General features: G+C 36.1%; 1 protein-coding gene across 1 annotated transcript; it reads right to left on the bottom strand.

The window, feature by feature from the left end:
* Window positions 1-9,383: 9,383 nt before the first annotated feature.
* On the bottom strand, window positions 9,384-11,202 carry LOC135735507 (uncharacterized). Its single transcript, XM_065253931.2, has 5 exons — window positions 11,125-11,202; window positions 10,608-10,961; window positions 10,292-10,447; window positions 9,648-9,688; window positions 9,384-9,561 (listed from the first exon to the last, which is right to left on the bottom strand). Exons 1-5 carry the CDS (start codon window positions 11,153-11,155, stop codon window positions 9,448-9,450), a joined length of 696 nt encoding a protein of 231 aa, XP_065110003.1. The 5' UTR covers window positions 11,156-11,202; the 3' UTR covers window positions 9,384-9,447.
* Window positions 11,203-12,214: the final 1,012 nt, after the last annotated feature.

Here is a 12,214-nt window from a genome sequence, read left to right as displayed (position 1 = left end):
TTACTGATCATTTTTTTCACTCATTTCTAGATGCAAAACTAATATTATAATTGTCATGTGATGAACAAAACATGAAAAAAGCTAGATCTGTGAGCTAGTGATGTTACAGGTATTTCTCATCTGAGCTCTATGCAAAGCTTCTTTGTACATCATATTTTAAATGCTGTCTTTGGCACACTGCAGATTCCTTTGCTGGTCCCATTCCTCTTCTTCTCTGTCTTCTCTATATACACTATCCTGTTCTATAAAGCTCTCCCAAAGAAATTAAACAAATTCTGTTCATGTTAAAGTCTGTGAACCAAATGGCAAACATTTTGGGGCTGTCACACTCCTGACCAGGGGTGGACTGGGACTAAAAAGTAGCCCTGGACTTTATCATCCAGAGCGGCCCACCACACCCTGCTTGAAACATAGTACACTGGCTCATTGATGCACCGGTTATTTTTAACACCACAATTCAGAAACATAAATGCTACTTAAAAGAAGTCAAATTTATTATAAAATTATGCATTTGATCTAGGTACCAATGACATCTTACTAACCATAATAACATACAAGAAAACACCTGAGGCTTTGACTTTGAGGGTGATTATCTGTTTAAGTGCATTAAAAGTCTGAACGAAAATGAAATGCGTGTGGCCTAATTAAAAACTAAACCCCACAACATCACAAAGGCAAAAGCAAATGTGGCTCAACACCAATGAATTAGCCACATCGTAAAATATTAACGAATTGCCATGGTAAACAGTCTTTTAACATTGCACTACACAAGCCCAAAACTTAAGCAAATACTCTCCCTTGTAATTATATTAATATACTCCTAACCTACATTTAAATATACGCATATAACGTAAACCTAACACTACTGAGACAAAACCTGCCTTCATTTAAATGGATTGTGATGTGACATAAGGTGCACAGCGACCAAGCCATAGTTTTGGTGTAGTTTCATCTCAGTCCACTAGAGGGCAGTTCAGAATTTTCAGAGACAAAATGCTTCTTGTTCTTGTGGAGTTTCTATGAGACGATAGAGGCTGTTTACACCTGGTATTAATATGCATTTTGGTCGATCGGATCACAAGTGGTTTTTGCAAGATCGGATCAACATCAGCTGTTTTTCAGTCTTGTGATTCGGACCTAGAGGCTCTTGAAGACTAAAGCAGGAGTGTGAGGGGTAAGTGGGGTCACCACTATGTTGAGTGTTTTCCGGGTTAATCTACTATTGTACATGTCCAGAAGAGAATGGAGTATTTTTTTCTGCTGCCTTCACTATGCGCTGCAAGGCTTTGAGGTTGTGGGTGGTGCAATTTTCAAACCACAAAGTGATGCAGGTGGTCAGGATGCTTTCGATGGTGCCCCGGTATAGAATAAGCACATGATGGGTGCTGGGGCTCTGTCTCTCTTCAGTTTCCGGAGGAAATAGAGGCGCTGTTGGGCTTTCCTAGCCAGTGATCTAGTGTTGGTGGTCCAGGAGAGGTCCTATGCACACCCAGAAACTTTTTCTCCATGTTTAAAGAGAGATTATTGTCACTACACCAGCAGGCCAACACAGTTGTGTCGTCCACAAACATTATTAAGAGGTTGGTACTGTACATTGGTGTGGTCTGGGTTGCAGGGTGAAAAGCAGGGGGTTAAGGATGCATTCCTGAGGAGCCCTTGTGTTTAATGTGATTGTGCTGCATGTATTGTTTCTGACCCAACAGCTTGTGGTCTTCTATGAGAAAGTCCAGCAGCCACAAAGTTGCATAAGGAGGTGTTTGAGGCCAAGTCGGTCCAGTTTCTGTATTAAGTGTTGTGGGATGATGGTGTTAAATGTCGAGCTAAAATCAATTAATAGCATTAAATAGGAGTGTTTTTGTTGCAGAGAGTGGAGACTGCATCATCAGTGGAAAGGTTTGCCCTATATGTAGACTGGAGGGGGTCCAGGGAGGGGGGTTGTCTTAATGTGCTTCATGACTATCCTTTCAAAGCACTTTTAAGAGTCAGTGCAACAGGATGGAAATCTGGTATGAATGTGGTCGCTTTGAACCATGTGGGGACAACAGCCTGGTTCAGTGAGATGTTAAAGATGTCTGTGCAGAGCAGACTTTGAGCTCTTCTGCACAGTCCTTCAGCACATGCCCATGTATGTTGTCTGGACCAACTGCTTTGTAAGCATTAATCGAGGTATCTGTTTCGCGCTGGCTGAGGAGATACACAGAACATGGTTGTCGCGAGGGGGTGAAGTCTTCTGTGTAGGCGTTGCATGTTTCAAAGCTCGCAAAAAAGTTGTTACGTTTATTCAGCAGTGATATGTTACTTTCACAGGTTTGTGGGGGGGCTTTGTAATGGTCTGAATTCCCCGCCACAGACTCCTTGTGTCTCTGCCGTTTCTGAAGTTGTGGGTTATGCTCCTGGTATACTGTTTTTTGGCCTTTATAATGCCATGGGACAGGTTGGCTCAAGCTGTTCTTAAGTATACCTCATTACCATCTCTGAAGGCAGCGTTTCGTGCTCTCAGCTCTCATTACAGATTAGCCTACTGTAAGATAATGCATATGTAAACTCAGCTTTCGCCAGTAAAAACAGACAAAACTGTTTGAATAAACTTTGAAGACCAGGATGATGTGTGTTTTATGTTTACTTCAAAACCTTGCGTGTTAGAATAAGCACACGCACAAAGACCGTTGTGACCGCAGTTCAGTGTCTTTCACAACCTAAATGCCAAATAACATCAAATTATAGCACATAAACTGTGCCATTATTGTTTATTTAATAGTAAAGATTGACAATTTAAACAAAACAACTTCAAATGGGTTGAAGTGAAGAATAAACCGCAGTGAGCAAGCTGCCCTTTTTGCATTTGGATGCTAACAACACACAAAACCACATAAAAGCTAATGGAAAAAAAATGTGTCTGATGACCAGCAAAATGAAATGAAGCATGAATTCAGATCAGATAATGTCATGCAGCAGTGAAACTAAAGCATTTATCTTGATTAAGCTTTATCTCATTAATAAAATATTGCATGACATCAAATGTGTCATATTACAGTATAGTGAGACACCTACAATGTACAGTTTAACTAACAAGTAAGTGTTTAAGAGATGGCCTTCACAAGTTAAAGTTACTTAAAAGTAAGTATGACCAGGTGCATAATATAAGTTAAATAAGCATTTTAAAAGTTTTCACAATTGACCTGACACTGACCTAACATTATTTATGTTTAAAAAAGACAATTTAAACCTTTTAGGACATAACAATCTTCCTGTAACATCAGACAAGTTTGTAGTTATGACAAACAATTTGGACATCTTAAAACAGGAAACCACAACCTTGTGCACTAATAGGTGTTAGCTGGTACCTGCTTATTGCACAAATGCAAGAACTGCAAGAATTTGTGGTTATAAGTGGGTTTACACCAAGACTCAAAGCTACACAGTTCTCAGTACACATACTTTAGGACAGAACTTATGCTTATGTGTGCTATAAAATAAAAAGACAAAGAGCAATTATTAAGAAATATTTATTATTATTTACAGGCCTTTTCCTGCGTTTTTTTTTTAAGTAAGAAATGTTTTGGCCATTTAAACTTCTGCAACTTTAGACAGCTTCTGACTAATGTGTATGCAGACATTTACAAGGTAGTTAAAGAAAAGCAACATACCTACAATTATTTATCAATTGGCATAGATGAATAAAATCATAATCTGTTAACACCTAAAATGAAGAAGGCTTGGTGACACCTTTTGGCAACCCCTGTTGGAACAGCCCCCAATGCTCAAACAAGCACACATCTGTAGTCTGTGTGTAATAGTATATTACATACATATACATATATTGACAGAATATAAGGTTATAGTTCTTGAATGATACATTAGCACATAAAAAATATATACATTTCAAATATATTGAACATGTACATTCAACTGTGCAGAGAGATTTAAATCTTTTCATAGTGATTTACAGATGGCAGGAGTCTATAAGTGACTTCAGAATGATGGCAGAACTTTCCAGTCTTACTCATCTCACATTGATGTTTCTCTGTCTGATCCATCTGAAATGAATAAGATACATTTGTTTAACCTTTCCTGTCATCTTTGAAATACAGTTTAATGGTAAAGACATAAATACCTTCATAACATTTACTGTGAACATCTTTGCACTCTCATAACCTTAAAAAAAACACAAAAACACAGTGCAGTGAGAAAATCTACAATGCAATTCTGATAAAGAAACTTTTGAGCAAAAGTTTTGGGTAAAATGATGTTAAGATGTAAACATATGACACGATACTGAACAGTTTATTTAAATTTTACTTTTATTTATAGTTAACCATTATTTAGATATTATATAACACCTTAGATATTATATTAACTATAAGTTATATGTTGCATGTACATGTCACCTTACTCTCATTAGAGTATTAGTAGACTGTTAGGGGTAGGGGTAGGTAAGGGGTTAGGGTTAGTAGAATAAGTTGACATGTACTTGCAAATTTACTTAACAGTCAGTAGAATGTCTGTGGTGTGTTCGTAAATAAAAATGTAAAGTGAACTACTTAAAAAGGATTTTTTTATGTAATGAATAATAAAGACAATAAAATGATAAATATATAAGTACCTTTAGTTTTCCGCTGACAGTGGCAGTACACACAGATGAAGCAGAGGAGAAAACACACAACACAAACACTGAACAGCAGCATCCAGTGGAGGAAACAGTCTGATACAGGAGGAGGAGGAGAGACGGTGCTGCTGGACGGTCCAGAATATGAAGTTACTGAATCAATAAATCAAATACAAACAGTGATAAATATAAATAAACAACTACATTTCCATTGTTTTTATTATTGCCTATATTATTTATTATATATTATTTGCAAGAATCACATGTCTAATAAAGATGAAAAAAGATAAAATTACAAAGAATAAACTAAAAACTGTTGAAAACGTTTTCTTACCACCGAGAAAGAGACGTGTTGTTCGGTTTCCACGATAGTGCACGTTCGATACTATACTTTGATCATTTAGCCCTCTCTTGACTTCAGCACAGTAGTAGAGTCCCAGATCAGAGACTGTAATGTTACTTATATGAAGGTCTAATGAATTAATGTTGGAGTTTTGAAGTAAGCTTAAATGTGGCACAGTTTTACTGAACATTAAGTTGTGATCTATTATGAGAGAGGGTTGATGTTCATGAGAGCAGTTTCTTATCCATACGATGTGGGTACCATCAATTAAAGCACGATCACAATAGAGAGTGATGTTGTCTCCTGGTCTGACCTTCATCTCGATTACTTCTCCATAGATTATTGTCTGACTGAAAAGTAACAGTACATCTACAAGAGCAAAAATTAAATAGATATATATCTTTTTTAAATAAATATTGCAAGGATTTTTTTAAATAAGAAAAAATAATTACAACTAATTACATTTTTAGACCATAGCTGCTTAAAATATTACAATATAACACATGAAGAAGTATATTTTTTCTTACATGAAAGCGCAGTAACTCTTGATCTCTCCATCTCAGCGAGTGAGTGTGAATAACTCTGGTGGTGCAGATATCAGCTCTCATCAGATTGGTTTATGCCAATGGAAAAAATGAGCTGGACATTTGAGTGAAAGGTGCATCAACCAATTACCAGTTTTGCTCTGGTCTTGTGCTTCTTATTGCTTCACAAAAGTTTGATATGTTGCAAAGCCTTAAACCGGAAGACACATTTAGGGTCGGTATATGATTTAAAGACAAAAACATTTTGTGTGTGACCATTTATCATCACATGGGGCTTTTGAATGTTTTTTTCTGATTGGTTGAGAAATGTATTGTAGAGTTATTTTTTAATAAACGCACACCTGACCTGTCAAATGTCTTAAAATAACCACCAACGTCTTAGCAATGTTTGTGGTATACGCAAAATAATTGACTGGTGCATTTCCACCTTGGGTGTGCATTATTTTCGAATAATTCAATGGGTTGTCATCAAATTTTTCCTACATATATTTCAGCATGTTTATGGAGCAAGTCCAGATGTGCCATGAGTGTCTTACTGTTTGAAAAAATTTGTTCCATTAAATATAAGTTCAAGTTCATAATTCATGAGCTTCTTTATTTTGTTATATTGTTTTAAACTGCAAAGCTTCGAGGCAGCAAAATCTAAACATGTCAAAACAGGAAACCCACAAGCACTTTAGACCACTTACAAACTCCACACCTTTAGCCTGTTTTCACATCATGAAACTCACACCTATTGGACACCAAGAATACATGTTTCCATTACCTTTGTAGTTTTTGGGTGTTGGGTTGAGTGTATGCCTTTTCCTGGGGCAATGTTAAAAAACTTATTTTACTTTTTGTTGAGATACACATTTTGAAACTACATAACTTATTTTTCGTAGTATGTTTGGCCTCTGTATTATTATTATTAGTTGGCACTGAGGATTGTGATTGTGACATGTGAATCTTAAAACATGGCAGTATTTGTGTCTTCTGTGATGTTTAGCGTATTTTGACAGATGTAAGAGGCATCAGATCATGTCCATACATATCTTCAGCATAAGAAAATGCCCATGAGTTGATCTTCACTTAAATAAATTTAAATAAAACCATATAGACAGTTTATGAGATGTTACATATGGTTACGTGTGGGGGGGCATGAATAGTGTATACTGACATGTTTATTATGCTATAAACATGATTTATGGGGACACAAGAAGTGAAAGGCTTAAAAACCATACTAAATAGTACTTTTACATAGATATTGCGTCAATGGAATTGTGGTTGACTATAAACCACATATGCCAACATGTGTGCAGAGACACCACTAGTAATTTTGGGCCCTATGATAGAATATGAGGTTGGGGCCCCTACCACACTCATTTTGCACAAAACATACTGTACAATTGTGTGCGTGTGTGTTCGGAACTGCCCCCCAGTGGCAGAAGCTGAAACTACTGCTGAACGGCCTTAATTGAATGAGACTACTGAATAAACCGTACAATTCTCTTTCACTTACTGTGACACTCACATGACTTATGGCTCTAGAGACCCTTCCTAATCCGTCAAATGTACTTTTAGAAGTTGTTGGTTAATAGGATGGTTTGTCCAGAGAAGATATTTACAAACTGCTCTAAGAAAGTGTATATATCAGATATATAGCTATCAGTTATCAGCTAACCCATTTTGTCTGCAAAGTGCTAATGTTTCTTTAAATTCAGGAAGTACATCTGTATATACTGCTGAAATGTCTGCTTTACATTGAGCGCTGTCCAATGTGCTGAATTTCTACAGATCATCAATACAAGAGTTTCCAACAGGGGTCGCTAAAACTCTCCTGAATAATACAAGATCATTTGGGGCTATATAAGGTTCTTTACTGGCAGGCAAGTACTCTTCTGTGTACACAGGCTAAACATAATGTAAATTGCTGGTTAGCAGGGTGGTCTTACAGTGAGAAAGTCCATCAGCCAGCATAGGGAGGTATTAAGACCAAGCAGGAGTACAGTTTCGTATTAACTGTTATCGGGTGATGTTGTTAAATGTCGAACTAAAATCTATTAATTACATAGGAGTCTTTTGTTTCCAGGTGAGAGATTGCAGACTGGAGGGGGCCAGGGAGGGGAATATTGTCTTGATGCTTTGTGAGCTTTTAGAGAGGTATCTCTTCACGCTGGCTTAGGAAAGCCCCAGAACCTGGTTATCGCGAGGGGGTGAAACCTTCTGTGTAGGCGTTGCATGTTTCAAAGCTTGCAAAAAGTTGTTCATTTCATTTAGCAGAGAGATGTTACTTTTACAGGTCTGTGGTGGGGCTTTGTAGTCTGTAATGGTGTGGATTCCCTGCCACAGGCTTCTTGTGTCTCTGCTGTTTTTGAAGTTGTGGGCTATGCTACTGGTATACTGTTTCTTGGCCTTTCTGATGCTCTTCTTACAAATTAGCCTACTGTAAGATAATGCATTTCAGCTAGTGCACATGTTCAATATGTTTTAAATGTATATTTTTTTTATGTGCTAATGTATAATATAAGAAGTATAACCTTATATTCTGTCATTGTATATGTATGTAATATACTTTTACACACGGACTACAGATGTGTGCTTTTGTTTAACATTGGGGACTGTTTCCAACAGGTGTTGGCAAAACTCTTTTTAGTGTCACCAAGCCTTCTTGATATTAGGTGTTAACAGATTATGATTTTACTCATCTTGCCAAACGATAAATAATTGTAGGTAGTTAAAGAAAAGAACAAGAGGCATTAAGTTTTTGCTTATCTTGTAGTTATCTGCATACACATACCAGGTTGCTTTGAGTTTGGGTGTAAACCTATTTCTTATAACCACAAATTGCACATTTGTGTGCAATATGCAGGCACCAGTTAACACCTATTAGTGCACAAGAACAAACACAAGGTTGTGGTTTCCTGTTTTAAGATGTCCTTATTGTTTGTCATAACTACAAACTTGTCTGATGTTACAGGAAGATTTTTATGACCTGAAAGGTTTACATTGTTTGTTTTAGACATAAATAATGTTAAGTCAGTGTCAGGTTTAACTTGTTTATATTATGCACCCGGTCATACTAACATTTTACTAACTTTAACTAGTGAAGACCATCAGTTAAAAACTTACTTGATAAACCCCTGCACAGTACATTGTAGGTGTTTCACTATAATATGACACATTTGATGTCATGAAATATTTTTTATGAGATAAAGATAAATTAAGATAAATGCTTTAGTTTCACTGCTGCATGACATTATCTGATCTGAACTCACACTTCATTTCTTTTTGCTGGTCATCAGACACATTTTTTTTCCATTAGCTTATATGTGGTTTTGTGTGTTGGTTAGCATCCAAATGCAAGAAGGGCAGCTTGCTCACTGCGGTTTATTCTTCACTTCAACCCAGTTAAAATTGTTTTGTTAAAATTGTCAATCTTTACTATTAAATGAGCAATAATGACAAAGTTTATGTGCTATACAATTTGATGTTATTTGCATTTAGGTTGTGAAAGACACTGAACTGCGGTCACAATGGTCATTGTGCATGTACTTATCCTCATACACAAGGTTTTAGAGTAAACATAAAATACACATCATCCTGGTCTTCAAAGTTTATTCAAACAGTTTTGTCTTCATCTTTTCAAAAATTAATTCAAATAAAATAGAATTTATAACCTGAGAATAGCTTTGGATAACCTATATACTCAAATAAAATCTGTATGAATTTATGGAAATACAGTACATAATAAGACTTTTCTCTTTTTTTATAAGTATTTTATTTTAACACATTTTTTAAATGATATTTCATGTAATTCATATGTACTGTATATTCCTTGTTTGGTAGTTTATGTGTTTGTACCTAAATGTGGTTCACATAACTGGGAAAGGTCTGAGATAGCTGAGTACAAAGTGTGCAGTAAACAGTTTCTATTGGTGAAATCTGAGTTTACATAAACTGATCAGAGAGATTCACATCTTTTCATAGTGATGTTCAGATGGCAGGAGTCTGTAAGTAACTTCAGAATGATGGCAGAACCTTCCAGTCTTACTCATCTCACATTGATGTTTCTCTGTCGGATCCATCTGAAGTCAATAACAGATACATTTGTTTAACCTTTCCTGTCCTCTTTGAAATAAAGGGTTAAGTTTGATGGTAAAGACAGAAATACCTTTATAACATTTACTGTGAACATCTTTGCACTCTCATAACCTTAAAAAACACAAAAACACAGTGCAATGAGAAAATCTACAATGCAGTTCTGATAAAGAAACTTTCAGCAAAAGTTTTAGGTAAAATGTTGTTAAGATGTAAATATATGACACAATCCTGAATAGTTTATTTAAAGTTCACTTTTATTTATAGTTAACCATTATTTTTTATTGGTTCATACAGTAAATGTAGCATTTAAAAGATGCATGATTAATTCTGTGTGCAGTCTCTCCTGGTATACATTCTGTTCATTGACAAAAAAAACACCAACCAAGTTATACTTTAGATAGTCCACCTTAGACATTAAATTAACTATAAGTTACATGTTGCATGTACATGTCACCACTCTCAATAGAGTATTAGTAGACTGTTAGGGGTAGGGTTAGCTAAGGGGTTAGTAGAATAAGTTGGCATGTACTTCATAGATAAAAGTGTTTAATTTTAAGATTGTTTAATACTGTAATTATCAGCAGTTGCAAAGCAGTTGCAAAGCAGTTGCAAATTTACTTACTGTTAGTAAAATGTGTAAAGTGAACTACTGAAATAAAGTGTTTCCATGTACTGTAGAAACAATAAAGAATAAAATAATAATTATATAAGCACCTGTAGTTTTCTTCTGACAGAGGCAGTAGACACAGATGAAGCAGAGGAGAAAACACACAACACAAACACTGACCAACAGCACCCAGTGGTGGAAACAGTCTGATACAGGAGGAGGAGGAGAGACGGTGCTGCTAAAGGCTCCAGAACATGAAGTTACTGAATCAATAAAACAAATTCAAACAGTGAAAAATAAACAACTACATTCCATTGTTTTTATTATTTCCTTATACTGAAAAAGTATTGCATGTTTAATTTTAGATTAATAAAGATTAAACTACAAAGAATATACTAAAAAGTGTCGAAAATGTTTTCTTACCATCGAGAGAGAGACGTGTTGTTCGGTTTCCACGATATTGCACTCCTGATACTCTCTTGAATTCAGCACAGTAGTAGAGTCCCAGATCAGAGACTGTAATGTTACTTATATGAAGGTCTAAAGAATTATTGTTGGAGTTTTGAAGAAAGCTTAAATGTGGGAAAGTTGTTTTGTACATTAAGTTGTGATCTATTATGAGAGAGGGATGATCTTCCTGAGAGCAGTTTCTTATCCATACGATGTAACCATTAGTTAAAGGGCGGTCACAGTAGAGAGTTATGTTGTCTCCTGGTCTGACCTTTATCTCGATTTCTTCTCCATAGATTATTGTCTGACTGAACAGTAACAGTACATCTACAAGAGCAAAAATTTAATTAAATATCTTTTAAAAAATAAATATTGCAAGGATTTTTTTTAAATATATGAACAAATAATTAAAACTAATTACATTTTAGACAATAGCTGCTTAAAATATTACAATAAATAATAACACATGAAGAAGTATCATTTTTCTTACATGAAAGCACAGTAACTCTTGATCTCTCCATCTCAGCAAGTGAGTGTGAATAACTGTGTATAACTCTTGTGATGCAGATATCAGCTCTCACCTGATTGGTTCACGTTAATGGAAAAAATGAGCTGGACATTTGAGTGAAAGGTGCATCAACCAATCACCAGAGTCCTTATCAACAGTTTGCTCTGGTTTTGTGTTTCTTATAGCTTTACAAAATGTAATATGTTGCTAAGCCTTAGACACATTTGTCAGATGCAGATGAGCATGTTTACGGAGTCAGATGTGCCATGAGTTTCTTCCTGTTTGAAAAAAGACTGTTCCATTAAATAGGACCATAATTCATGAGCTTCTTTATTTTGTTATAGTGTTTTGAATTGCAAAGCTGTGAGGTAACAAAACAGGAAACCCACAAGCCTGTCAGACCACTTACAAAACGTGAAACTCACATCTATTGGACACAAAGAATGTGTGTGCGCGCGTGCGTGCGTGCGTGCGTGTGTTCTGAACTGCCCCCCAGTGGTAGAAGCTGAAACTAAACCTGAAAGGCCTTCATTAAATGAAATTCTCTTTAATTTACTGTGATACTCACATGACTTGTTGCTCTAGAGCAGTGGTTCTCAATTCCAGTCCTCGGGACCCCCCTCCATAATGTTTTAGATGTCTCCTTATATGAAACACCTGATTTCACTCATCAGGCTCCTTAATTAACACACTAACAAGCTGATGAATTGAATCAGGTGTTTCATATAAGGAAACATCTATAGCATTCTGGAGGGGGGTCCCGAGGACTGGAATTGAGAACCACTGCTCTAGAGCAGGGGTAGGCAAGTTCGATCCTAGAGAGCCGCAATCCTGCATTTTTTAGCCTAAGCACTGATAATGTAACCTGATGTCTAAATCCTAAAGACATTGATTAGCTTCTTCAGGTGTGTTTGATTAGAGTTGGAACTAAACTCTGCAGGACTGCGGCTCTGTAGGACCGAACTTGGCTACACCCGCTCTAGAGACTCTTCCCTTCCTAACTGTCAAATGTACTTCTGAAGTCCACCATCTTAATAAATTAATGTTGGTTAATATGATGCTTTGTCCAAAA

This window comes from Paramisgurnus dabryanus, chromosome 4, assembly GCF_030506205.2.
Source record: "Paramisgurnus dabryanus chromosome 4, PD_genome_1.1, whole genome shotgun sequence".
Classification (NCBI taxonomy): Eukaryota; Metazoa; Chordata; class Actinopteri; order Cypriniformes; family Cobitidae; genus Paramisgurnus; species Paramisgurnus dabryanus.
Note: the sequence above shows the minus strand (reverse complement) of the source record. Positions and strands in the feature narration are given on the sequence as shown.

Bases quoted from the DNA above. Each gene is read 5' to 3' on its own strand.
- LOC135735507 (XM_065253931.2), bottom strand. From the start codon at position 11,155: ATGGAGAGATCAAGAGTTACTGTGCTTTCAT. The intron at 10,962-11,124 runs GTAAGAAAAATG...TTGCTCTTGTAG, and splicing joins AAGAGTTACTGTGCTTTCAT to ATGTACTGTTACTGTTCAGT. The intron at 10,448-10,607 runs GTAAGAAAACAT...TTATTGATTCAG, and splicing joins AACACGTCTCTCTCTCGATG to TAACTTCATGTTCTGGAGCC.